General features: G+C 53.2%; 2 protein-coding genes across 3 annotated transcripts in view; one reads left to right on the top strand and one right to left on the bottom strand.

Annotated features, from left to right (window-relative positions):
* Window positions 1-69: 69 nt before the first annotated feature.
* Window positions 70-27,361, top strand: CFAP92 (cilia and flagella associated protein 92 (putative)). Its single transcript, XM_068162689.1, has 15 exons — window positions 70-145; window positions 802-1,059; window positions 1,174-1,440; window positions 2,461-2,657; window positions 4,637-4,844; window positions 7,163-7,291; window positions 8,733-8,814; window positions 9,870-9,973; window positions 11,840-11,911; window positions 13,930-14,114; window positions 15,007-15,869; window positions 16,996-17,199; window positions 22,739-22,928; window positions 24,383-24,458; window positions 26,934-27,361. The coding sequence occupies exons 1-14, from the start codon at window positions 70-72 to the stop codon at window positions 24,434-24,436; spliced, it is 2,889 nt and encodes a 962-aa protein (XP_068018790.1). The 3' UTR covers window positions 24,437-24,458; window positions 26,934-27,361.
* Window positions 25,452-27,709, bottom strand: part of ACAD9 (acyl-CoA dehydrogenase family member 9) — a 33,160-nt gene continuing 30,902 nt past the window's right edge. The window contains exons 17-18 of one of the 2 annotated variants that reach the window (XM_068162632.1): window positions 26,179-26,251; window positions 25,452-25,727 (exon numbers count right to left, since the gene is read on the bottom strand). In XM_068162632.1, coding sequence (XP_068018733.1) covers window positions 25,627-25,727; window positions 26,179-26,251 — 174 coding nt within the window. In that variant the 3' untranslated portion in view covers window positions 25,452-25,626. The remainder of the gene's footprint in view (window positions 25,728-26,178; window positions 26,252-27,709) is intronic. The other variant, XM_068162634.1, reaches the window with a different exon arrangement.

Raw genomic sequence — 27,709 nt, 5'->3', positions numbered from 1 at the left:
ACAGGTGGCCATCCCAGCTGCTGGGTGATGAAGTTGCTGATGCGGGATGGCTCCTGCTGCCTGTTGGGGATGGCGGAGCAGCTGCGTGTCCTGCTCCTGGCCATCTCGGGTGTGAGTGGCACAGAGCTGGGCAAGGTGTCCAGAGGTTTGGTTCGAGTGGGTGACTGCCTCTACTCGTAATGATACGGAAGCTATTCAGAAATCATAGGAAAAATGACTATAGAGTGGGAGCGCGGGCAAAAGTGGGGGGGGGGGGGGGAGCGCGGGCAAAGTGGCTGGGGCGGGGGGAGCGCGGGCAAAAGTGACTGGGGGGGGGGGGAGCGCGGGCAAAAGTGGCTGGGGGGGGGAGCGCGGGCAAAAGTGACTGGGGGGGGGGAGCGCGGGCAAAAGTGACTGGGGGGGGGGAGCGCGGGCAAAAGTGGCTGGGGGGGGGAGCGCGGGCAAAAGTGGCTGGGGGGGGGGAGCGCGGGCAAAAGTGGCTGGGGGGGGGAGCGCGGGCAAAGTGGCTGGGGCGGGGGAGCGCGGGCAAAAGTGACTGGGGGGGGGGGAGCGCGGGCAAAAGTGGCTGGGGGGGGGAGCGCGGGCAAAAGTGGCTGGGGGGGGGGGAGCGCGGGCAAAAGTGGCTGGGGGGGGGGGAGCGCGGGCAAAAGTGGCTGGGGGGGGGGGGAGCGCGGGCAAAAGTGGCTGGGGGGGGGGAGGGGGCGGGGAGGGAGGGGGAGCGCGGCCAAGTGAATTATTCATTCCTGGAGGAATTTCAGAGCCATGCAGGTGTGGTGCTGAGGGTTAATGGTTGGACTTGAGCTCACCAGGTCTTAAAGGTCTCTTCCAGCCCCGAGGTGGAGCCCGCTGTAAGAGGTCCGGGCAGCCGCGGCTGTGGGTACCCCTGCGGAGGGAACGAGCGAGCGAGCAGCGACCTTTGCCGGCGTGCGGTAGCCGAGGCCGGGCTGCCTCCGAGCCGCGGGCCCTCGGCACCCGCCAGGCTGCCCTTGGGGCGGTTGCGGCCTCTGCCGGGGGCCTGGAGTCCTGCCGGAGCTCGGCCGCGGCCTCCGCCTCGCCACGGTAAGCTCCTTCCACACGCACCTTGCCTCTGCGGTCTGCTCCTGCTTTGGTGCTAGTAAGGGCTTGTTTCTGCTTCAGCACTGAATAGATAAAGCTGTTGGCCTTGTTCTGCAGCCTTTGTCCTGTACATCGAGATGGCAGAGCCAGAGCAGAAGAACTTAAGCAGAGCAGATGAAGAGGAGGTGGAGAAGCAGGATGAATATGAGATGACAGGGGTGAACACCGTCCCCTCCCAAAGTGCTTTGGAAACTGAAAACCTCCAGGTGCTGGGAGAGAGCGGCCGTTTCCTCCCACCTGAAAAGCATTCCACGGAGCTGGATGGTGCCCACCAGGTGACCTGCACCTTCACAGTCTCACTGGCTGTCCTGGCCGAGCCAGCAGGTAGGTTTGTGACACAAGCTGCCCTAAGAACCCTGCTGTTGTGTGGCAGAGTCTTGAAGAGAGAATGTTAGAAAAGATGGTTTGGATTATGTGAATTGCCCTGGGGCAGTGGCTCAAGAAAGTGGCAGTAGGATGTGGGAGCCTTTTGCCCTTGGGTTTCTAGGCCCCTGTCCTGATGAGATTGTTCAGGCTGCTCATCTTGGCTGGTGCTTGGTAAGCAGTTGCTGCCTAATAATGAATATAATTACAACTCCCTGAAGGGAGGTTGTAGCCAGGTGGGGGTTGGTCTCTTCTCCCAGGCAAGCAGCACCAGAACAAGAGGACACAGTCTCAAGCGGTGCCAGGGGAGGTTTAGGCTGGAGGTGAGGAGAAAGTTCTTCCCAGCAAGAGAGATTGTCCCTTGGGATGTGCTGCCCAGGGAGGTGGTGGAGTCCCCGTCCCTGGAGGTGTTCAAAAAAGGATTGGAGCCACAGTTTAGTTGTCAGGAGGTGTTGGGTGAGAGGTTGGGTTGGATGATCTCTGAGGTCTTTCCCAACCTGATTGATCCTATGATAAGGGTGGGGTTTGGTTATCCATTCAATTGAGCTCATCAATATGTGGGGTAGTTTGAAGGTGTGGGAGAGGGTAGCAGTAATTCAGCAGACGAGGTATGACTGTCCTGGGATGTAAAGGGTGTGGGCATGGCAGCAGCAGGTACCTTCAGCCTTGCCCTGGGCTGTGCAGAGCTCTGCTTTGTGGAAGTTCTCTGGGGAACAGGATGTCTGTGCCTTGAGAACTGCAATCACTGGCTGTCAGGCTACAGGAAGATGGGCTGGAGGAGGGAGTTGTGGGAACCTTGTGGACCATTCCAGCAGTTAAACCTGGGGGAGAACGCAGGTTCGGGCACTTGGGGAAGAGTTGCACGCTCGGTCTGTTGTTCTGCTGTCCCCATTTGGCCATTGTGGAGCACATTAATTCCTGCTGGAATGGTCATCTTTGCTAACATGTAATGCTTCCAAATAATCCTGATGTTCTCACTAGGAGAGAGGCAGGAGAGAGCCATTGACCCTGACAAGCCAGGAAAGAGGACTCAAGCGAGTGAGCTGAGAACACGTCCAAAAAGTCAGCGTTGCTATCACATTGAGTACTTCCTCCTACCAGATGACCTTGTGCCTAGAAAACTGGATTTGGTGTTGGTTGGGCTGGTTGCCAAGCTGTTGACACGGTCTAAGTCCAAGGTAAAGGAGACAATAGACCAAAGCAATCCAAAATGTCCTATGAGAAAGGTGGGAGAATGCTTTGGGACACAAAGTAATGTTGTTGCACAGCATTTTAACAGCTGCTTAGACCTGATCTGCTCCCACAGGCTCAGAGCAAGTCTCAAGGGTAGAATTTGGCTCTGCTAGTCCAGACCAGCCGTAACTCCTTACCTTGGTAGGAAGAGGCTGATGGGTTTCAGAGTTCTTTTATTTTCCTCCAGATTATCACTCCACTTAGGATTAGAGCTTTTCTTTCAGGCATCACAATAATAGTCTAGCAAGTTGAAGGCAGTGTTCTGGCTTAACCTCAGTTGGCACTTGAGTGCTACACAGCCACTTGCTCTCTCCCCAGCCAGAGAATCACACAAAAACTCAGCATGGGTGGGGCTGGAAGGGACCTCTGGAGATCGTGCAGTCCACAGCCCCCCCACCTCCCACTGAGGCAAGGTCACCTGCAGCAGCTTGCCCAAGATCACAGTGTCCAGGTGGGTTTGGCAAGTCTCCAGAGAAGGAGGCTCCACAACCTCTCTGGGCAGCCTGCTCCAGTGCTATGGCATCCTCAAAGGGAAGAAGTTTCTGCTTATGTTCAGGTGGAACCTCCTGGGTTCCAGTTTGTGCCCATGGCCTCTTGTCGTAGTCCCATCCCACACAGCGTTGAGAACTGGGGGAGGAAAGGTAAAACTTGGGGTTAAGGGTAAAGAAAATTGAGTAGGACAGGAATGGAAGGGGAAATGATAATAATGACAGCCATGGTGGTGATGATGGTGATTCAAGTGATGCACATTACAACAAAAAGCAATTGCTCACCACCTGCTGCCTACTGGCTAGTCAAGACTCGAGCCATGGTGCCCTCCAGCCACCTCCCCCCACTTGCTATTCCAGGCATGCCCTCATATGGTTGCCCAGGGAGGTGGTGGAGTCACCATCCCTGGAGATGTTTAGGAAGAGCCTGGATGAGGCACTTGGTGCCATGGTTTAGTTGATCAGATGGTGTTGGGTGATAGGTTGGACTTGATGATCTGGAAGGTCTTTCCAACCCATTCCATTCCATCTGAAAAAATGGATGTATTGTTTTGAGCACACCTTGGTTTGTTAAGAAGTTGTTTGTAAAATGTCAAATCTAAACTAATCTGGGGTTGCCAGAGGCAGAGAGATCCTGCTGGTTTTCAGACAACCTCTACAGCCTCAAGTTTTGCCTGTGCACAGCAATGTTTCTATGTTCAACATTCCTATAAGAGCTCAACATGATAGGGCTATTTTGTCTTAATCCTCCAAATATGTTGCTGTGACTTACTCCTGTCCTCATTTATGACCAAGTGTTTGTCCTTTTCTTCTTGGGTACAACTCTTTCCACTTCTGTGACCCTTGATTACCTCTAAAGAGTTTAAGACACTACTTGAAAACAACACTGAATTTAGTTAGGGCAGACAGCAGTAGATCTCTCCTTGCTGACACACAAGTTCCACCTGAACATGAGGAGAAACTTCTTTACTGTGAGGGTGAGAGAGCCCTGAAACAGGCTGCCCAGAGGGGTTGTGGAGACCTTCAAAACCCACCTGGGTGCATTCCTGTGTGGCCTGGCCTAGGTGATGCTGCTTTGGCAGAGGGGTTGGACTAGATCACAAGATCACAGGATGTTAGGGGGTGGAAGGAACCTCTGGAGATCTTCAAATCCAACCTCCCTGCCTGAGCAGGACCAGTTCCTGCTCTAGTCAGCACTGTTTCTTCTAATGTACTGACTGTGGAAGCAAAATGATCCCTAGAGGTCCTTTCCAACCACTAACATTCTGTGCCTCTGTGATGCATGGATCAAGTCCAAGAGTGTCATGTAAGAGCCAGGAGAAGTGGTGAAAGAAGAAATGTGCATCTGAAGAGCACAGGTGAGTGGTCAGAGTGTGAGTAGAAGTTCTTCAGGACTGTTCAGCCCCTGTAAAAATGTTCCTCTTTTGTTTCAATAGACCATTAAACCCTGGTTTGAAAAGGAGAAGATGTGGCTGTCATGGGAGCACAGAGTTGTTATCCAGGTCACTAATGAATATCTAATCAAGCTGAGAGACCACAAAATCAGTCTGAGAATCTGGGATACCAATGGCAGAACTTCTTCAAAATCCTTGCAGAGTCCAAGAGACACCCTTTCTTCCCCACAAGGAGATGCAGAGGCTGTTGGTAAGTCTGATGCAAGCAGACACTTTCTAAAGCACATCTCAGTGTTCTGACTGCACCTACTGAGAAATGGTGGAGCTCATTTGGCCTTCATATCTTCCTCCCACGGAGATAATCCCCACCTGTTGCTGGTTGAATGACGGCTGCAGTCAGTTTCTGAACATTTGGGTGGCAGGAAAATAGAAGCAAGCCTATAATCTGAACCTTGGAAAGCCAGCAAGTTATCTGGGGCTGTTGGGTAAGAATAAAATAGCATGGCATGGCATAGAATAAAATAGACCAGGTTGGAAGAGACCTTCACGGTCATCACGTCCAACCTATCATCCAACACCACCTAACCAATTAAACCATGGCACCAAGCACCCTATCAAGTCTCCTGAACACCTCCAGTGATGGTGGCTCCACCACCTCCCCAGGCAGCACATTGCAAAGGGCAATCACTCCCTCTGTGAATAATTTCTTCCTAACATTCAGTCTGAACCTCCCTAGCACAGCTTGAGACTGTGTCCTCTTGTTCTGGTGCTGGCTGCCTGGGAGAAGAGACCAACCCCCACCTGGCTACAACCTCCCTTCAGGGAGTTGGAGAGAGCAAGAAGGTCTCCCCTGAGCCTCCTCTTCTCCAGGCTAAGCAACCCCAGCTCCCTCAGCCTCTCTTCATAGGGCTTGTGTTCCAAACCCCTCCCCAGCTTTGTTGCCCTTCTCTGGACATGTTCCAGCAAGTCAACCTCCTTCCTAACCTGAGGGGCCCAGAACTGGACACAGGACTCAAGGATCTTCTAACTTGGATCCATCACCCCCAGTCCTGTCACTCCCTGATACCCTCCAAAGTCCCTCCAGCTTTCTTGGAGCTCCCTTCAGATCCTGGAAGGTCACAATTAGGTCTCCTGGGAGCCTTCTCCAGACTGAACAACCCCAACCCTCTCAGTCTGTGCTCACAGCAGAGCAGCTCCAGCCCTCTGCCATCCTTGGGGCCCTTCTCTGGACACCTTCCAGCACCTCCAGATCTTTCTTGTAACAGAGGCTGCAGAACTGGACACAGTTCTTGTCTCTCTCAGTCCTGTAATTTGAATTGATCCCTATGTTTTTTCTACACTGGCTTGAAGGTTGAGTTTAAATAGAGGAGAGAGACCTCATGAGGGCTCTTGCAGACATCTTCTGGAGATCTTGGTCCTTCATGAATACTGAAGAGCTAAGCCTGAGGGGAAACCCAAAGGCAGCAGGGTATGCTTTGTTCTGCTGCTGTAGAAGCACAAAACCATTTTGGTTGGAAGGGGCCTTTAAGATCATCATGTACAACCATTAACCCCACCCTGGTCAAGCCACCACTAAACCATGTCCCTCCTGTCCTGCAACCGCTGTTCCAATTCATTTTACTGTTAGAATAGGCACAGTTTGCTAGTAGCAAACTGCAGTGATTCTCTCTCTCATGTAGCAGTGGCTAGAGCTTTGGTAAGGTGGTAAGGCTTCAGATGCTCCTTCAGCCAGGGTTTGGTTTCTTGTGAAGTGATACTAACAAGTCTTTGCTGATGTATGGTGGGGTTTGTTAGCTTTGTAACTGGTGGAAATCATAGAATGGTTTGGGCTGAAAGGGACCTTAAAGATGATCCAGGTCTAAACCCCTGCCATGGGCAGGGATGCCTCCTGTGAGACCAGCTTGCTCAGAGGCCCATCCAGCCTAGGCTGGAACACTTCCAGGCTTGAAGCCTCCACAGCTGCTCTGGGCAACCTATTTCAGTGCCTCCCCACCCTCCTGGGGAACAATTTCTTGCTAATGTCTCATCTAAATCTGTCTTCTTGCAGTTTGAAGCCATTACCCCTCACCCTGTTGCTACATGCCTTTGTGAGTAGCATTCCTTTAGCCCCCAATCCCTGACAGCATTTGGTTTTGCTCTTTAAAGGAGGTTGAGCACCTGAGTAGTTGCTGTTGAGGAATGGAGGCTAGTTTGTGGTTCAGTAGTTTCTCCTTTTAGCCCCAGGAGAGAGGCAGAACAGGGCTTGGAAAGCTTTCCCTCCCAAAGCTGCACGTTTTCACCCAGTGGACTCCCCTCAGCTCACTGCTTCTGAGCAGGTGGTGCTGTGCAGTACACCCAGAGGACATTTCATGCCAGATGTTTCTGGGAGCTGTGAGGTAAACCTCTGTTGAGTTTCATCTCCAGACAAACACAGTTGGAGTCTGAGAGTGGTTTCTACTAGATCCTAGGCAAAGGGGAAGGACTACCAGGGGAAATCCTCACTCAAAAGATTGGAGCAGCCCAACCAGACTAAGCAAGGAGCTCTAAAGCAGGGAATTGATTTGATGCCAGTTGTTTTTGTCCTGCTAGCTGCAGTAGCAGAGACAGTGCTGCTGCAAAGAAAAGTGTTTGAAGAAGGGCAGCCACGCCCCAGCCGTACGGAGATCAAAGCGGAGGAGTCCGAGGCACAGGAGAAGCCTTCAGCCCTTCCTGTGGGAGGTATAACGGTGTGGAAACTGGGAGTGGCTCGTGGGGGGACAGGGAGGGGGAGTGCAGGGGCAGCTGGGGGAATGGGCCAGCTGAAACAGGACTGAAGACTCTAGTGAGGGAGCAAGGTGTTGAAGGAAAGCTGAGAGGGTGGTAGTTGGGAGAGGTTTGTCACAGTATCACCAAGGTTGGGAGAGACCTCAAAGGTCATCAGGTCCAACCTCCCACCACAGACCTCATTATTAGACCATGGCACCAAGTGCCACATCCAATTCCCTGTTGAACACCTCCAGGGATGGTGACTCCACCACCTCCCTGGGCAGCACATCCCAATGGCTAACAACTCTCTCTGTGAAGAACTTTCTCCTCACCTCCAGCCTAAACTTCCCCTGGTGCAGCTTGAGACTGTGTCCTCTTGTTCTGGTGCTGGTTGCTAGAGAGAAAAGACCAACCCCCACCTGGCTACAACCACCTTTCAGGGAGTTGTAGAGAACAATGAGGTCTCCCCTGAGCCTCCTCTTCTCCAGGCTAAACAACCCCAGCTCCCTCAGCCTCTCCTCACAGGGCTGTGCTCAAGGCCTCTCCCCAGCCTTTTTGCCCTTCTCTGGACACCTTCAAGTGTCTCAATGTCCTTTCTAACCTGAGGGACCCAGAACTGGACACTGGACCCCAGGTGTGGCCTAAGCAGTGCTGAGCACAGGGCACAATGACTTCCCTGCTCCTGCTGGCCACACTCTTCCTGATGCAGGCCAGGATGCCCTTGGCCCTCTTTGAAGTAGGATTGGGATAGAAAAGAGATTTAGCTGGCTGACAGGGACAGGAGAGAAAAAGCATTGGGGTTTTCTGCTGTTTGACACAGCCTCAATGTCTAAAGCCAGGAGCAGAACATAAATGCCACCTTTCCTTTGAACTGCTAGCTCTTGGAGAAGCAGGGAAGTACATTCATGACCCTGTGTGCAGCTCTGGAGTCTGGCCTTGCCTTGTCGTGGCTGAGAACCTGCTGCAGTATTGCCACAAGTAACAACAAAGCCTGGCCTTGTGTCGTGTTCTCCATAAGCAGACCTTCTTGCTGTCTACAACTCCCTGAAGGGAGGTTGTAGCCAGGTGGGGGTTGGTCTCTTCTCCCAGGCACCCAGCACCAGAACAAGAGGACACAGTCTCAAGCTGTGCCAGGGGAGGTTTAGGCTGGAGGTTAGGAAGAAGTTCTTCCCAGCAAGAGAGATTGGTCCTTGGGATGTGCTGCCCAGGGAGGTGGTGGAGTCCACATCCCTGGAGGTATTCAAGAGGGGATTGGATGGGGCACTTGGAGCCATGCTTTAGTTAGTCAGGAGGTGTTGGGTGAGAGGTTGGACTTGATGATCTCTGAGGTCTCTTCTAACCTTACTGATTCCATGAGTCTATGAGAGCACAGAAATGCTGAATAACCAATGCAAACCCTGTGTGAACTCTGCAGAGGAAGCTGGTCTGCTGGCACGTGCAAGATGTGGTGGTGGATTGTCACAGTCACCAAGGCCAGAATTCTTACAGAAGATAAGGTAACACTGTTGCCCTTGCAGTGGGCAAGGTTCATGTGCTAGCAGCAGAGGGGAAGATAGGAATTTGCCTGGAAATGCCAAATCATCTTTGCTTTTCAATCAAGCTCTTGTTACATCACCTTGCTTTGCTTCCTGTGCTGACTTTGGCAGTTTTCAGTCCCTGGTTTGGAGACTAATTGGAGTCCTTCTGCTCATGCCCACCATGGTACAGCCTGTGATAACTGAGCTATTGCCTTCTGCATTGGATTTCTGAGAAAATAAATCACAGCATTGCTTTGGTTGGAAAATAGCTTTCAGATCCAGCCCAACCATTCTCTGACTCTACCAAGGCTGGGGCTGAAGCGTGGCCCTCAGCACCACAGCTCTGCCTCTTGGAAACCCCTCCAGGGATGAGGAATCAACCACCTATATTCTGGTCAAACTCTTTGAGATTTGATTGGAAAAAGAAAACCCAGACTCATCCTTTGGTGGAATCATTAGCATGGCAGGGAGTGAACTCTTCATTTTCCATGTATCTAAAATGTGTCCAGTGCTGGAGCCTCTGTGCCAGGAAGGATCTGGAAGTGCTGGAAGGTGTCCAGAGAAGGGGCATGAGGAGGAGCAGAGGGCTGGAGCTGCTCTGCTGTGAGGACAGGCTGAGGGAGTTGAGGTTGTGCAGTCTGGAGAAGAGAAGGCTCCAAGGAGACCTAATTGTAGCCTTCCAATACCTGCAGGGGGCTTCAAGAAAGCCGGGGAGGGACTTCTGAGGGTGTCAGGGAGTGATAGGACTGAGGAGGGGGATGGAGCAAAACTAGAAATGGTTAGATTGAGATTGGCTGTGAGGAAGAAGTTGTTCCCCAGGAGGGTGGTGAGAGGCTGGCACAGGTTGCCCAGGGAGGTGGTAGAAGCCTCCTGCCTGGAGGTGTTTGCAGCCAGGCTGGATGTGGCTGTGGGCAACCTGCTGTAGTGTGAGGGGTGTCTGCCCAGGGCAGGGGGGTTGGAGCTGGATGGTGCTTGAGGTCCCTTCCAACCCTGACAATTCTATGTGCTTCATGTCTTCTTAATGTTTTTGGAAGTGAACTACTGGAAAGAATGGAGGCAAGTTTGGGTGAGGCGGAGGCAGAAGCAGATGATGTGGAAAGGCAAAGACCTGGAACAGATGAACCAGCCAGCAGGGATGGTAAGTGCTGGATGAAACTCTGGACTAGATATGAAAATGGAGATGTGGAATTCTCTTTATCTTCTCTTCCCCACCCTCACCCATCCCTTTTTTTTCCTCTAAAGAACTCAAGGTTAGAACAAAAGCCAAAAGACTTTAGGGACCTACACTTCAGCTGTGGCCCTGCCATGAGCTTTCTGTGCTTCTTCAGCAGCTAATGAAAGTGGCTTTTCCAGTTTCCTTAGCCAGTAGTGTGAGACAAGGATGATGATGGTCCTCTCTGCCACCCCCCTGAGTGTCCCAGGGGTAAAGTGATGGATGTTGGCCAGAGACTTGGGGGTGCAAATGATGACTTTGGTGAAGGGGTTCAAGGGTCATGTTGGAGCTAACACAAGAATTCCAACTGGGAAACGATCAAGCCATTGCTTTTTCATGCCCCCTTCACTGCTTTCTCCACCAGAAGCCAGGTTTGGATTTGTAGTTTATGGTCCAGTTCCAGTGCTAGTGTTATGCTAAAACATTTATAATATCACAGAAGCATAGAATCAACCAGGTTGGAAAAGATCTCAGAGCTCATCAAGTCCCACCTAATACCTAACACCTCCTGACAACTAAACCATGGCTCCAAGTGCCACATCCAAGCCTTTTTTGAGGGGAAAAAAAGACAGCTCTCAAAACCCCACAGCAAAAGGCAGCAGTCTCAGTGAAGTAGTTGCTTTCCTCTACCTCTGTAAGCAAAACTCCTGCCTGCTCCAGGCACTGTTTGAAGTTCTTTGCTGGGAGCAGCCACTGGAACCCATGTCCCTGTCCCCACATGAAGAGCAGGACCAGCAGGTTTTGAGTCTCCCTATGCTGTGCAGTGGAAGAGTTGTGTCTGCCCTTGTGCCACACAGTGGGGTACTTCAAACAGGAGAGGCTGAACCTAGCACACCCTGGATTGTCACTGTAACCTGCTGTGCTCTGAGGCTGCTCCTCAGGCTGGGCCCCCCCACATTCCACCTTACCTCACACAGCTACTGAACAGCCTTTGTATCCCTGGTGCTGTGATGTCAGTGAGTTTGGCATTTGCTGCAGTGGTATCACAGAATCAACCAGGTTGCAAAAGACCTCAGAGATCATCAAGTCCAACCTAGCACATATTACCCAACACCTCCTGACAACTAAGCCATGGCTCCAAGTGCCACATCCAATCCCCTCTTGAACACCTCCAGGGATGGGGACTCCACCACCTCCCTGGGCAGCACATCCCAATGGCCAATCTCTCTTGCTGGGAAGAACTTTCTCCTCACCTCCAGCCTGAACCTCCCCTGGCACAGCTTGAGACTGTGGCCTCTTGTTCTGGTGCTGGCTGCCTGGGAGAAGAGACCAACCCCCACCTGGCTACAACCTCCCTGCAGGGAGTTGGAGTGAGCAATAAGGTCTCCCCTGAGCCTCCTCTTCTCCAGGCTAAGCAACCCCAGCTCCCTCAGCCTCTCCTCACAGGGCTGTGCTCCAGACCCCTCCCCAGCCTCATTGCCCTTCTCTGGACACCTTCAAGTGTCTCAATGTCCTTCTTAAACTGAGGAGCCCAGAACACAACTGTTTGGGCTGCACACAGGGCTGGTTTCAAGGCAGCTTGGATTTGTTGGCTGTAGCCAGGCAGAGAGTTAAAAGGTGGAACAGTGAATCCCTAATCTTCTCAGGGTGGAAATTCCATGTAGCAGCTTCCTTGCCTGTGCCAGGTAAGGAGGAACCCAAATGTGAAGCAGGAAGACAATGTTTGGTTGAAGGACAGAAGGATGAGAATGAATGATGCCACCTACTGCAGTACATTTGATTATTCATTGGTTAATTGCCATGAAATGTTTGCTCCTTCCTACTCAGTCCATTCCTGCCTTCCCCCAACAGGTAGGAGAATCCCTCTGGCAGAGAGCTCTGTCAGTGCTTCCCTGCAGCTGGATGTCATGCCTCTCCTTGCAGGTAATATTCTGTTTCATGGGCTGGTTTGGTTTGGAAGGGACCTTAAAGATCATCTAGCTCCAACACCCCTGCCATGGGGCTATCTTCCATTAGGACAGGTTCCCCAAGGCCTCATCCAGCCTGGTTTTGAACACCTGCAGAGAGAGCATCCCCAATCTCCCTGGGCAACCTGTGCCAGTGTCTCACCACCCTCACTGGCAAGAATTTCTTCCTAATCTCCAGTCTAAATCTGCCCTCTTCCCACTCAAAGCCATTGTCTGCATGCTGTCACTACAAGCTCTTGTCAAAAGCCCCTCCCCAGCTCTCCTGCAGCCCTCTTCAGGTACTGGAAGGCCACTTGAAGTTTTCTGTGGAGTCTTCTCCAGGCCAAGCAGCCCCAGCTCTCTCAGGCTGTCCATAGAGAGGTGGTTCTGCAGCCCTCTGATCATCTTCATGGCCTCCTCTGGACCTTCTCCAGCAGTTGAGTGCCCTTCCTGTGCTGGGGGCACCAGAACTGGAGGCAGTGCTGCAGGTGGGGTCTGAGCAGAGGGGCAGAATCCCTTCCCTGTGCTGCTGCTCTCCCTGCTCTGGATGCAGCTCAGCACTCAGCTGCCTGCTGGGCTGCCAGGGACCAGTGCTGGCTCCTGGGGAGTTTGTCACCAACTGCCACCCCCAAGGCCTTCTCCTCAGCACTGCTCTCAAGCCACTCCTCTGAACTGCCTGTGCTGCTGGGGCTGCCTGGTGGAAAGTGGTTTGAAATACCCCCAGGGAATGTCACATTCTGGATCAAAGCTGTCTGGTCAAGACAGAGTCAGGGTTTGGGGTAGGCTGACACATGGTCAAAGTTCTGAGTGCTCTGAAGGGCAGGACGTCAAAAATTAATCTGCATGGTGGTGGTACTTCATCATCCTCATGTGCTCCTAGGCTCTCAGGTGCTGTGTGGTTTAGAATGGGTTGGAAGTGGGATATGGTCAGAGCAGAGTGGGGGGTTTTGGGTGGTTTCCTGAGTGTAACATGATTGACACTTCTCCTCAATCTCTGTTGGCCCATGTTGGTGTGCAGCGAGTTCCAGTCACACAGCCAGAAACACATTATGCCATGCAGCATGGAGCTCAGCTGCTGACCCTAGGGATGCAGCAGGGCTGCCTGCAGAGAAGCCAGTTTGTTTGAAGGGGCCTGGTTACCTTTAATGGAGAGTTCAACTGTGGTGAGAATCTTTGAGCTGCTTAAGTTTTGCATGTATGCAGACTTGATGGTGCAGCTTTAAAAGGGAATCAGTTGAGAATCATGGAATGGTTGGGAGTGGAAGGGACCTTTCAAGCTCCTCTAGTCCAACCCCCTGCAGGGACATCTTCAGCTAGAGCAGGTTGCTCAGAGCCCAGACACCCTGACCTGGAATGATTCCAGGATGAAGGATCTCCCACCTCTCTGGGCACCCTTGGCCACTGTCTCACCACCCTCAGCTCAAAAAGTTTCTTTCTTCTAGCCTAAATCTCCCTCTTTTTAGTTGAAACCATCACTTCTTGTCCTGTCACAACAGGCCCTCCTCACAAGTCTGTCCCAAACTTTCTGACACCCCACTTGAAATCCTGAAAGGCCCCCAGGAGGTCTCCTCAACTTCTGTGCTTCCAGGACCTCTCTCAAGTGGGGGCTCTGACACTGCTTTGGGAACTCTTCCTGTTGTAAAAGGCAAGTGACATTTGAAGCAGCTAAGCCTGTCATTTTGTCTTCTCTTCATACAAATGAGGACAAACTTCCTCACTGTAAGAGTGCCAGAACTCTGGAGCAGGCTCCCCATAGGGCTTGTGGAGTCTTCCTCTCCAGAGGCTTTCCAGCTGTGTCTGGAGGTGGTCCTGTATGACCTGCCCTAGGGTAATCCTGCTTTCCCAGGGGGTTTGATCTCCAGAGGTCCTTTCCAACCCCTGCCACTCAGTGAGCTTGTGACATTGAATTGGAGGTCTTGCAATTCATTGCATCAAGTATGGGTGTCTCAGTGGGCTTGTTCCTCTAACAGTGTGTCACCCTGTGTGTTTAAAAAGGTGAGAGAGCTGTGGTCACTCATCTGGCAGAAGGCAGCCCTGAGATTCTAGATGCTTACATGACTTTCACTGTGGAAGCACCTCTGATGTCTGAAAGACAAAGGCATGAACTGAACCCACTGGTTATAAGGATTAAGTCAGCTACCCACCTGCCAAACACACCTGTACCCATAGAAGTGCTGCAGGTAACACACATTACTGCTTCCTGAAGGAGTTTCCTTCTTCCCCTCAAGGGGCTTGGCTTAAAAGATGGGCATGGTTTTCAAACTGACTATCCATACTTGCACAGAGAGGTTGTGGAGTCTCCTTCTCTGGACACTCTCAAGGCTTGTCTGGCTGCATTCCTGGGTGACCTACCCTAGGTGGCTCTGCTGTGGCAGAGGGTTTGGGAGGTGGTGGAGTCTCCATCCCTGGAGGTGTTTAAGGAAAGTTTGGATCCCAGGATGTTAGAGGTTGGAAGGAGCCTCCAAAGGTCATCAAGTCCAATCTCCCTGCCAGAGCAGGACCATAGAATCTAGCACAGGTTGCACAGGACCTCATCCAGATGGGTCTTGAAAGGCTCCAGAGAAGGAGTCTCTGCAGCCTCTCTGGGCAGCCTGTTGCAGTGCTCTGTGACCCTCACAGTGCAGAAGTTCCGCCTCATGTCGAGGTGGAACCTCCTGTGCCATAAGTGATATCCATTACTCCTAGTCCTATCCCAGGGTGCAACTGAGCAGAGCCTCTTGACCCCCAGCTCTCAGATACTGATAAACATTTATTAATCCCCTCTCAGCCTTCTCCTCTCCAGACTCAACAGCCCCAGGGCTCTCAGCCTCTCCTCACAGGGCAGTGCTCCAGTCCTTTCATCACCCTGGTAGCTCTCTGTGGCACTCAGTGCCATGGTCTGCTTGCTGTGGTGGTGTTAGGTCACAGGCTGGACTTGATGATCTCAGAGGTCTCTTCCAGCCTCAATAATTGTGTGATTCTGTATCTGCTGGAAAAGCTGATTGCTCTGTGAGGTCAAAATTCGAAGGGGGGGAGAAAGTGAATGCTGCAAACATCTGTTTCTCCTCTGTTTGCTTGCTCTTTTTTCTTTAGAGAGTGTGTGTTCCCATCTACTGCAAATACAAATTTCACCACTTCCCAGCTCATCAGACTCAGGGAGGAGTCCATGGGACTCATGTCTACTTCAAGGATGTCAACGTGCTTCTGCTAGGCACAGTGGAACCTGGGGAGGTAGAAAAGTATCTCAGAGGCCCCCCTGTGGAGATTGAAGTCCACGACCGGGACAGGAAGTTGGCCCACAAGAGAGCAAAGCCCTCTGTGCTCAAGGATGAAGCTGGTGAAGATGTGGGTGAGGGGAGCTCCCTGGGTGCAAAACCCAGGATGAGTGACTCCTGCGGAGGGAAGGGAGAATGGCATCCGCATGGGGTCGCCAAAGTCAGCCTAAGTGAGCTGTTGTCGGGTCAAAAGCGCCTGGCAGTCAGGGCCCCCATCCTCAACTGCTCACATCCCAGCAGAGGGCCCTGGATCAGGGGGGGAAGCCACAGAAGAAGAGGAGCAGTGAGGGACTCTGCCTCACTGCTGGAAGCACATTACCTGGGAGCAGGCTCGCTTTTGAAAGTGGAGGTGGAAGTAGCTGTGCCGTTAAAGATGTCTGCAGAGATGGCTCCCTATGCAGTCATCATCTATGTCTTTGGCCACAAGAAAGCATCCTTGGCCCATGAGCTGGCAGAAGCAATTTCTGCCATCAATGCTCGAGGCCTGCAGCTGCAGCGCTCTCTTCTGGACTGGGAAACCATAGCTGGTGCAGCTTCAAGACAGAAAACCACTCCTGAGAAGGTGTCAGAGCTGGATCTGGTCAGTGGTTTCCATCTGATGGATGGGGAAACTCACCTCTTTGTCTTGGAGGGGCTGAAAGACAAAGCCATCAAGAGATTCTGGGACAGACACTTTGAAAGGTGAGAGAGTTTGAGGGCTTTGCTCAGTTATTTCTCAGAGTGAGAGATTTGAGTTGAATGTATGCCCACCCCTCCCTCCCTGTCTGTACAAAGATCTAGGCTCACCTGCATTGCTGATGCTTTCTGGGTGGCTTTAGTGGATCTGAGTCCCAGTGGCTGCTTCACTTGGGGCATAATCCTCTCATCTTTGTCACACCACACTCTAGACCAGCCATGTGAAGTTGAAAGGAGAAGGATGGAAACAATGGACTCTTGTTGTTGTTGAGCTGCTGGAATCTTTATAGAGTCATAGAATCAATAAGGTTGGAAAAGACCTCAGAGATCATCAAGTCCAACCTCTCACCCAACACCTCCTGACAACTGAACCATGGCTCCAAGTGCCACATCCAATCCCCTCTTGAACACCCCCAGGGATGGTGACTCCACCACCTCCCTGGGCAGCACATCCCAAGGGCCAATCTCTCTTGCTGGGAAGAACTTTCTCCTCACCTCCAGCCTAAACCTCCCCTGGCACAGCTTGAGACTGTGTCCTCTTGTTCTGGTGCTGGGTGCCTGGAAGAAGAGACCAACCCCCACCTGGCTACAACCTCCCTTCAGGGAGTTGGAGAGAGCAAGAAGGTCTCCCCTGAGCCTCCTCTTCTCCAGGCTAAGCAACCCCAGCTCCCTCAGCCTCTCCTCACAGGGCTGTGCTCCAGACCCCTCCCCAGCTTTGTTGCCCTTCTCTGGACACCTTCCAGCATCTCAACATCTTTCCTAACCTGAGGAGCCCAGAACTGGACACAAGACTCAAGGTGTGGCTTAACCAGTGCTAAGCAGAGGGCACAATGACTTCCCTGCTCCTGCTGGAGGTGTTCCAGAGGGGATTGGATGTGGCACTTGGTGCCATGGTTTAGTCATGAGGTCTGTGGTGACAGGTTGGACTTGGTGATCTTTGAGGTCTCTTCCAGCCTTGGTGATACTGTGATACCATCCCTGGAGGTGTTTAGGAGGAGCCTGGCTGAGGCCCTTGGTGTTGTGGGTGAGTTGATCAGATGGTGCTGGGGGCGAGGTTGGACTTGATGATCTCAAAGGTCTTTTTCAACCTGGTTAATTGTGTTCTGTTCTGTTCTCCTTTCCTTTGTTCCAGGGCTCACAGGGATGGGGAGGGACAGCTGGCAGTGCTGTACAGCTCAGAGCTGTCTTTCCCCCAGCGCCTCTACTCAGACCTGGAAAGTGTCTTCTACCACTTCCGCCTCTGCAAGACCCTCTCGCATTTAGGCAAAGAGGCCCTGCCCTTCCTCACCCTTAGCACAGTGGCGTTTCCTGAGGAGTCTTTCCAAACCTTGTCCAGGTAGGACTTGTCCAGCCCCAGGATGTTAAGAAAGGAAGTTTTAGCAGGGTGCAGCAAATCCTCCTGTAGGACAGCTTCTCCCTGGGGAATGCAGTCCCTGGGCCTCTCCATCCAGGCTTCAGCAGGGGCATGGTAAGGCAGAGAGTGGTTTGCTAAGCAGCACTGAGCACACCTTGACTGTGGGCAGGGGCATGGTAAGGCAGAGAGTGGTTTGCTAAGCAGCACTGAGCACACCTTGACTGTGGGCAGGGGCATGGTAAGGCAGAGAAGTGAGGTTTGCTAAGCAGCACTGAGCACACCTTGACTGTGAGCAGGGGCATGGTAAGGCAGAGAGTGGTTTGCTAAGCAGCACTGAGCACACCTTGACTGTGAGCAGGGGCATGGTAAGGCAGAGAGTGTGGTTTGCTAAGCAGCACTGAGCACACCTTGACTGTGAGCAGGGGCATGGTAAGGCAGAGAGTGGTTTGCTAAGCAGCACTGAGCACACCTTGACTGTGAGCAGGGGCATGGTAAGGCAGAGAGTGTGGTTTGCTATCCAGCACTGAGCACACCTTGACTGTGAGCAGGGGCATGGTAAGGCAGAGAGTGGTTTGCTAAGCAGCACTGAGCACACCTTGACTGTGAGCAGGGGCATGGTAAGGCAGAGAGTGTGGTTTGCTAAGCAGCACTGAGCACACCTTGACTGTGAGCAGGGGCATGGTAAGGCAGAGAGTGGTTTGCTAAGCAGCACTGAGCACACCTTGACTGTGAGCAGGGGCATGGTAAGGCAGAGAGTGGTTTGCTATCCAGCACTGAGCACACCTTGACTGTGAGCAGGGGCATGGTAAGGCAGAGAGTGGTTTGCTAAGCAGCACTGAGCACACCTTGACTGTGAGCAGGGGCATGGTAAGGCAGAGAGTGTGGTTTGCTAAGCAGCACTGAGCACACCTTGACTGTGAGCAGGGGCATGGTAAGGCAGAGAGTGGTTTGCTAAGCAGCACTGAGCACACCTTGACTGTGAGCAGGGGCATGGTAAGGCAGAGAGTGTGGTTTGCTATCCAGCACTGAGCACACCTTGACTGTGAGCAGGGGCATGGTAAGGCAGAGAGTGGTTTGCTAAGCAGCACTGAGCACACCTTGACTGTGAGCAGGGGCATGGTAAGGCAGAGAGTGTGGTTTGCTAAGCAGCACTGAGCACACCTTGACTGTGAGCAGGGGCATGGTAAGGCAGAGAGTGGTTTGCTAAGCAGCACTGAGCACACCTTGACTGTGAGCAGGGGCATGGTAAGGCAGAGAGTGGTTTGCTAAGCAGCACTGAGCACACCTTGACTGTGAGCAGGGGCATGGTAAGGCAGAGAGTGTGGTTTGCTATCCAGCACTGAGCACACCTTGACTGTGGGCAGGGGCATGGTAAGGCAGAGAGTGGTTTGCTAAGCAGCACTGAGCACACCTTGACTGTGAGCAGGGGCATGGTAAGGCAGAGAGTGGTTTGCTAAGCAGCACTGAGCACACCTTGACTGTGAGCAGGGGCATGGTAAGGCAGAGAGTGGTTTGCTAAGCAGCACTGAGCACACCTTGACTGTGGGCAGGGGCATGGTAAGGCAGAGAGTGGTTTGCTAAGCAGCACTGAGCACACCGTGACTGTGAGCAGGGGCATGGTAAGGCAGAGTGTGGTTTGCTAAGCAGCACTGAGCACACCTTGACTGTGAGCAGGGGCATGGTAAGGCAGAGAGTGTGGTTTGCTAAGCAGCACTGAGCACACCTTGACTGTGGGCAGGGGCATGGTAAGGCAGAGAGTGTGGTTTGCTATCCAGCACTGAGCACACCTTGACTGTGAGCAGGGGCATGGTAAGGCAGAGTGTGGTTTGCTAAGCAGCACTGAGCACACCTTGACTGTGAGCAGGGGCATGGTAAGGCAGAGAGTGGTTTGCTAAGCAGCACTGAGCACACCTTGACTGTGAGCAGGGGCATGGTAAGGCAGAGAGTGTGGTTTGCTATCCAGCACTGACCACACCTTGACTGTGGGCAGGGGCATGGTAAGGCAGAGAGTGGTTTGCTAAGCAGCACTGAGCACACCTTGACTGTGAGCAGGGGCATGGTAAGGCAGAGAGTGTGGTTTGCTAAGCAGCACTGAGCACACCTTGACTGTGAGCAGGGGCATGGTAAGGCAGAGAGTGGTTTGCTAAGCAGCACTGAGCACACCTTGACTGTGAGCAGGGGCATGGTAAGGCAGAGAGTGGTTTGCTAAGCAGCACTGAGCACACCTTGACTGTGAGCAGGGGCATGGTAAGGCAGAGAGTGGTTTGCTAAGCAGCACTGAGCACACCTTGACTGTGGGCAGGGGCATGGTAAGGCAGAGAGTGGTTTGCTAAGCAGCACTGAGCACACCTTGACTGTGAGCAGGGGCATGGTAAGGCAGAGTGTGGTTTGCTAAGCAGCACTGAGCACACCTTGACTGTGGGCAGGGGCATGGTAAGGCAGAGAGTGTGGTTTGCTATCCAGCACTGAGCACACCTTGACTGTGAGCAGGGGCATGGTAAGGCAGAGTGTGGTTTGCTAAGCAGCACTGAGCACACCTTGACTGTGAGCAGGGGCATGGTAAGGCAGAGAGTGGTTTGCTAAGCAGCACTGAGCACACCTTGACTGTGAGCAGGGGCATGGTAAGGCAGAGAGTGTGGTTTGCTATCCAGCACTGACCACACCTTGACTGTGGGCAGGGGCATGGTAAGGCAGAGAGTGGTTTGCTAAGCAGCACTGAGCACACCTTGACTGTGAGCAGGGGCATGGTAAGGCAGAGAGTGGTTTGCTAAGCAGCACTGAGCACACCTTGACTGTGAGCAGGGGCATGGTAAGGCAGAGAGTGGTTTGCTAAGCAGCACTGAGCACACCTTGACTGTGAGCAGGGGCATGGTAAGGCAGAGAGTGGTTTGCTAAGCAGCACTGAGCACACCTTGACTGTGGGCAGGGGCATGGTAAGGCAGAGAGTGGTTTGCTAAGCAGCACTGAGCACACCTTGACTGTGAGCAGGGGCATGGTAAGGCAGAGTGTGGTTTGCTAAGCAGCACTGAGCACACCTTGACTGTGGGCAGGGGCATGGTAAGGCAGAGAGTGTGGTTTGCTATCCAGCACTGAGCACACCTTGACTGTGAGCAGGGGCATGGTAAGGCAGAGTGTGGTTTGCTAAGCAGCACTGAGCACACCTTGACTGTGAGCAGGGGCATGGTAAGGCAGAGAGTGGTTTGCTAAGCAGCACTGAGCACACCTTGACTGTGAGCAGGGGCATGGTAAGGCAGAGAGTGTGGTTTGCTATCCAGCACTGAGCACACCTTGACTGTGAGCAGGGGCATGGTAAGGCAGAGAGTGTGGTTTGCTAAGCAGCACTGAGCACACCTTGACTGTGAGCAGGGGCATGGTAAGGCAGAGAGTGGTTTGCTAAGCAGCACTGAGCACACCTTGACTGTGAGCAGGGGCATGGTAAGGCAGAGAGTGGTTTGCTAAGCAGCACTGAGCACACCTTGACTGTGGGCAGGGGCATGGTAAGGCAGAGAGTGGTTTGCTAAGCAGCACTGAGCACACCTTGACTGTGAGCAGGGGCATGGTAAGGCAGAGTGTGGTTTGCTAAGCAGCACTGAGCACACCTTGACTGTGGGCAGGGGCATGGTAAGGCAGAGAGTGTGGTTTGCTATCCAGCACTGAGCACACCTTGACTGTGAGCAGGGGCATGGTAAGGCAGAGTGTGGTTTGCTAAGCAGCACTGAGCACACCTTGACTGTGAGCAGGGGCATGGTAAGGCAGAGAGTGGTTTGCTAAGCAGCACTGAGCACACCTTGACTGTGAGCAGGGGCATGGTAAGGCAGAGAGTGTGGTTTGCTATCCAGCACTGAGCACACCTTGACTGTGAGCAGGGGCATGGTAAGGCAGAGAGTGTGGTTTGCTAAGCAGCACTGAGCACACCTTGACTGTGAGCAGGGGCATGGTAAGGCAGAGAGTGGTTTGCTAAGCAGCACTGAGCACACCTTGACTGTGAGCAGGGGCATGGTAAGGCAGAGAGTGGTTTGCTAAGCAGCACTGAGCACACCTTGACTGTGGGCAGGGGCATGGTAAGGCAGAGAGTGGTTTGCTAAGCAGCACTGAGCACACCTTGACTGTGAGCAGGGGCATGGTAAGGCAGAGTGTGGTTTGCTAAGCAGCACTGAGCACACCTTGACTGTGGGCAGGGGCATGGTAAGGCAGAGAGTGTGGTTTGCTATCCAGCACTGAGCACACCTTGACTGTGAGCAGGGGCATGGTAAGGCAGAGTGTGGTTTGCTAAGCAGCACTGAGCACACCTTGACTGTGAGCAGGGGCATGGTAAGGCAGAGAGTGGTTTGCTAAGCAGCACTGAGCACACCTTGACTGTGAGCAGGGGCATGGTAAGGCAGAGAGTGTGGTTTGCTATCCAGCACTGACCACACCTTGACTGTGGGCAGGGGCATGGTAAGGCAGAGAGTGGTTTGCTAAGCAGCACTGAGCACACCTTGACTGTGAGCAGGGGCATGGTAAGGCAGAGAGTGGTTTGCTAAGCAGCACTGAGCACACCTTGACTGTGAGCAGGGGCATGGTAAGGCAGAGAGTGGTTTGCTAAGCAGCACTGAGCACACCTTGACTGTGAGCAGGGGCATGGTAAGGCAGAGAGTGTGGTTTGCTAAGCAGCACTGAGCACACCTTGACTGTGAGCAGGGGCATAGTAAGGCAGAGAGTGTGGTTTGCTAAGCAGCACTGAGCACACCTTGACTGTGAGCAGGGGCTTAGAAAGAGAGAGGTGTATCAGTGCTGTAGCTTCTTCAGGGCTCAGGGCTGAATCCAGTCTGTCCAACATCTTCATCAGTGACCTGGATGAAAGCAGGGAGTGAACCCTCGGCAAGTGTGCTGATGCTGCAACCCTGGGAGGAGTGGCTGCAAGCCCTCCAGGCTCTGCTGCCATTGGGTGAGCTGTGGGCAGAGGGGAACCTCCTGAAGGTCAAGAAGGGCAAGTGTAGAATCCTTCACCTAGGGAGAAACAGGCCCCTGCAGCAGTACGTGAGGGCTGAGCTGCTGGAAAGCAGCTCCACAGAGCAGGACCTGGGACTGGTGGTGGGCAACAAGTTCCCCATGAGCCAGCAATGTGCTTTTGCAGCCAAGAATGGTTTCCTGGGGTGCACTAAGAAAAGTGTGACCAGCAGGTTGAGAGAGGTTCTCCCCCCACTCCCTTTACTCCTCCCTAGTGAGGCCACATCTGGAGCCAGTGGTCCAGTTCTGGGCTCCTCAGTTGAAGAGAGGCAGGGAAGTACTGGAGAGAGTCTAGTGAAGGCTGTGAAGGTGCTGAGGAGCCTGGAGCCTCTCTGTGAGCAGCATGTTCCTAGCAGGTTTATTGAGCTGCCTAACTTCTTTCTCTGTGCTACATGCCAGCACACATGCACTGAGCTGAACTTCAGAGACATTTCAAGAAGGCTGTGTGGGTTTTCCACCCTAGTTTCAGCTGTAGGGATTGGATTGCACTAAAGGATCTGCCAGCTAATCAGATGGTGATGTCTGCTTGTAGGCTCATTATCCTGTGCCAAAGTCAAAGCCTGGGAGCTGTAATTCATGGCAGTTTGCTGCCCTCAGCCCAGATGATCACAGACTTCAGTCACCAGTATGGAGTTCCTTTAACATGGGATGGTGTCAAGGAAGCCTGCATGCAGGAGAAGGAAACAGGAGACAAAGGGGCTTCAGGGAGAAGCTCTACTGAAGTGAGTATGGAGTGAGTGAGAGCCAAGGCTCCTAGTGGTGCCTGGCCTGCATCAGGAACAGTGTGGCCAGCAGGAGCAGGGAGGTCATTGTGCCCCTGGACTCTGCAGTGGTTAGGCTGCACCTTGAGTCCTGTGTCCAGCTCTGGGCCCCTCAGTTTAAGAAGGACATTGAGACTCTGGAAGGTGTCCAGAGAAGGGCAACAAGGCTGGTGAGAGGACTCGAGCACAGCCCTGGGAGGAGAGGCTGAGGGAGCTGGGGTTGCTTAGCCTGGAGAGGAGGAGGCTCAGGGGTGACCTCATTGCTCTCTACAACTACCTGAAAGGTGTTTGTAGCCAGGAGGGGGTTGGTCTCTTCTCCCAGGGAACCAGCACCAGAACAAGAGGACACAGTCTCAAGCTGTGCCAGGGGAAGTTTAAGCTGGAGGGGAGGAGAAAGTTCTTCACTGAGTTGTTAGCCATTGGGATGTGCTGCCCAGGCAGTCTCTAACAGGATTTACTTGGGGCTAGAAAAGCAAATAAAGCTTTTCTGTTTTCAAATGGCAATTGTGCAGCTCTGCTGCTCCTGCTGCAGGTGAAGCACAAACTCAAAATGCTTGGTGTTGGGAGGGACCTTTAAAGCTCATCCACTCCAAACCCCTGCACTCAGCAGGGACCTCTGCAACTGGAGCAGGCTGCTCCCAGCCCCAGCCACCCTGACCTGCAATGGTGCCAGGGATGGGGCAGCTTCCACCTCTCTGGGCAGCCTGGGCCAGGGCCTCACCACCCTCAGTGTAAAAAAAAATCTCCTTTTACCCACTTCAAATCTCTCTCTTAGTTTAAACCATGACCCCTATTACAATAGGACCTTCTCAAACATGGCCCCAGCTCTCTGCTCAGCTCCTTTAAGCACCAAAAGGCCACCAGAAGGCCTCCCTGGAGCCTGCTCTTCAGGCTTCACAACCCCAACTCTCCCAGCCTGGCCTCACAGCAGAGGGCTTCCAGACCTCCCTGCACTGCTGTGGTCTCCTCTGGCCTTGCTCCAACAGGTTCCTGTCTGTGCTGAGCACTCCAGAGCTGCCCCAGCACTGCAAGGAGGTCTCAGCAGAGGGACAGAATCCCCTCCCTGCCCCTGCTGCTGGGGCTGGCAGCACTTGGGGCTGGCTCCTCTCCAGCTTTGCACCCTCTAGCACTCCAAGTCCTTCTCCACAGGGCTGCTCTCCAGCTCTTCATGTCCCAGCCCAGGTTCTATTGGAGGTTGCCCCAACCCCTGAAGGCTCACACAGGCCCACTTCCCTGGCTCCTCCAGCTCCCTCTGGGTGGATCCCAAGCCTCAGCTCTCCACTGCACCATTCAGCTTGGTGGCATCTGCAAACAGGAGGAGGCTGCACTCCACCCCAGAGCAGAAAGCTGGACTCTGGCTCAAGGGCTGAGCTGGAGGTCTCTTCCAACCACCTCTGTGATGCTGTGCTTTGCAGGAGCAGACAGCACCCTCCTCATGCAGGAGTCACCCTTCCAGAAAGAGAGACTAGAGCCACCTTCCTCTGCACACAGGTAATGTAGTCCACACAGAGCACTTGAACTACAGCTGCTTGCTAAGCTAGAGCTGGGGCCCAGAACTGCCTTCCCAGTGTGGTCTGGCCAGCAGCAGCAGATCATTCCCTAAGGCAAGTGTTGAGCTGTGTCACTGGATAGAGCTGAGCTCACAGGGACAGGCAAGAGGCAGCTAAATGATGTTTGGGGCTGGGAAGAGGGTAGGGAAAAACAGGAGTAAATGGTCATCAAGTCTGCCTACTGCTGCTGAAAAAAGCCTTTGTCTTGTGAGGTCTTCAACAGAGATGAGAGCTGAGGTTTCTGTGAAGCCCTCTGCTCCTTGCAGTCACAGAATTGCCTGGTTGGGGAAGACTAAGATCACTGAGTCCAACCATACCCAGCATCTCCCAGTACACAACTGTTAGACCATTCCCTAAGCTCCTCATCCAAATGTCTTTTGGAACACCTCCAGGGATGGGCATTCAACCACCCCCCTGGGCAGCCTGCTCCAGTCCCTGAGAACCCTTCCAGGGAAGAAGTTTCTTCTAATCTCCAACCTCAGCTTTTCCTGGTGCAACTCGAGGCCATTTCCTCTCAGCCTGTCACTTGTTGCTGAGATGAGAGCAGCTCCCCCCTGGCTCCAGCCTCCTGTCAGGAGTTGCAGAGAGCAAGGAAGCCCAGCTCTCCAGGCTGCTCCTCACAGGACCTGTGTTCAAGGCTCCTCACCAGCCTCATTGTCTTTGTTGGCTCTAAAAACCAACCCCCCACCCTTTAGCTCTTGCTGAGCACTGAGAAGATTCCCCTCTCCAGCTGCTATGCTTCCAGACTGCCCTGTTGGGACTCTGCAGCTCCCTCGGGGCTGCTCTGCAGCTGAGTGGCTGATCTAAGCTTAAAGATCCTTAAATCCCACCCTGAGCCTTTCCCTGGGAGCACACACCTCAGCCCTCCCCCCTCAGCTGGATTCAGCTCCAAGGGCAGCAGACATCTGTCCCTCTAGTCAGATGAAGGTGAGACTACAAGAAACTCTCTTTATTTGTCCTCTCTCTCTGAAGCTGTGTTTACAATTCCTCTTTCCACAGTCAGAGCTCATTCCATTTGCTGCAGCAGCTTGTAAGGCGCCAGGGAGCTGAGCTGCAGGCAGGCAGTGGCTGCTCAAGACGTTCCTCAGGAGGGGCTGTCAGGGAGGGGATCAGAAGGTCCTGTCCAGAGGGTGAGAACAGATGTAGGCTCTCTTCTCCAGCACCTGCTTTGCAGCTTTTTTGATATGGTCATCCAGGTTTTCATCTGCATCTGTGGAGAAGCAGGAGCAGAGCTCACTGAAGTGCTGAGAGCAGCTTCTCTCACAAAGGGTTTTGGAGTGAAGCCCCAGCTCTCTCCCCTCCCTTGCCAGGAAGTAACACAGCCTTCACTGCAGGAAAAGGCTGCCCAGTGCAGGCTGAGTTTCAGGCAGCAAGTGGCCAGTGCCCAGCAGTTAGGTGTTTGACCTCCTTGGGTAGCTACTGCTTGCTTCACAGGACTAGCTCCTGCTACCAGCTGCAATGTTCCTCCCCACAGAGGGGGCTGAAAATCCACCTCCCTGTGGTTTTTGTCCATCAGAGGGAGAGGCTATATCCATCTGGCACCACTCCTGTTCCTCACCTGCTTAAAGTCACATCTTGGTCACATCAAACCCCCTAACTTCTGTCTGGAGTCAGTGAAAAGCCCCAGAAGTACAAAAATTGTTGTGTTTTGTAGAGCTTACATTTTTCTAACTGAGCCATGGCATAATTGTTCTTGAAATAGGCTTCTGTGCAGAAGATGTTGGTGAGAAGCACCTGGGGAAAGAGGAGAGCTCAGTCAAAAACCAGCCCCTGGACTTCAGGAAGAAAAGGTGGCAGCAAGAGAGTCAGTTACCCTCCTGACAGTCTGGGGCTGATCAAGGAGCCTGGGCAAGGCAGCAGCTGTGTCTCTACCCTGGTGAGGCCACAGCTGGAGCACTGGCTCCAGTTCTGGGCTCCCAGGCTCAAGAAGGACAGGAGCTTGCTGGAGAGGGCACAGCAAAAGGTTACAAAGATGCTGAGGGCACTGGAACTGCTCTGTGAGGAGGAAAGGCTGAGAGAATTGGGGCTGGTTAAGCTGGAGAAGAGCAGCCTGAGGGGGGATCTGATCAATGCTGATCAATGCTTCAAGGGCTGGTGGCAGGAGGCTGGGGCCAGACTCTTCTCTGTGGTGCCCAGTGACAGGGCAAGAGGCAGTGGGCACAAACTTGAACATCAGAAGCTCATCTAAACATGAGGAGGAGCTGCTTTAATTTCAGGCTGCTGGAGCTCTTGAGCAGGCTGCCCAGAGAGGCAGTGGAGTCTCCACCTCTGGAGACCCTCAAGGCCTGTGTTCCTGTGTGACCTTCTCGAGGTGGCCCTGCCTTGGCAGGGGGTTGGCCTGGATGATCTCTGGAGGTCCCTTCCACTCCCCACCACTCTGATTCTGTGAAATGCAGCTGCTCTCTTCTCCCCACAGCTCCCCAGGGGCAGAGCTGGGAAGTGCCTTCACTCCAAGCTGACCAGAAGAAGCTTACACCCAGCAGCTGCCATCCCAAGGCCAGTGAAGACAAAGGTTAACCATCCTAACACTTCAGTTTCTGCAGGGCCTGTCAACAAATTCATTGACAAAACCTTGTTGCTGTCTTCTGTCACCTGCTGATTATCACATGGAAGAGCTTGGACAGTCCCAGAGGCTCTCAGCAGCTTTCTGAGACCCTGCACATTTGCAGCTCTTTCACAAGCACTTCATGGTTGGACTTGATGATCCTTAAGGTTTCTTCCAACCACAATGGTTCTGAGATTCCCCAACTCTCTCTCTGTGTTTGAAACTGTGCTGAACAGTTGGATACTATATGTTGAGAGCACTTGTGAGGGAAGGGGGGTGACTGCAGCCCTGCACCCAGGGGCTTAGGAACACTCTGGTGCACTGCTGCTTTGCCAGCAGTTTGTTGTGCTAAGGTGGAAACTCCTAACAGCTGTGGAGGAGCATCCCTGAAGTGGAAGGGGAAGTCCTTGGGGTTTGTGGTCCCCCAGTTGTCAGACAAGGCCTGCTGGTGTAGAGCTCTCTCTTAGGCCAGCACCACAGAACCAAATGGTTTGGGTTGGAAGGGGACTTAAAGATACCCAGATCCAACCCCCCTGCCAAGGGCAGGACCCCTCCCCCTAGCTCAGGTTGCTCAAGATCCCATCCAGCTTGCCTTGGAACACTTGCAGGCTAGGAGCCTCCAGAACATCTCTGGGCAAGCTGTACAA

The sequence above is a fragment of the Melanerpes formicivorus genome, unplaced genomic scaffold, assembly GCF_026170545.1.
Source record: "Melanerpes formicivorus ecotype bairdi unplaced genomic scaffold, bMelFor1.0.p_v2 SCAF_66, whole genome shotgun sequence".
NCBI lineage: Eukaryota > Metazoa > Chordata > Aves > Piciformes > Picidae > Melanerpes > Melanerpes formicivorus.
This window is presented reverse-complemented; position numbering and strand designations above follow the sequence as displayed.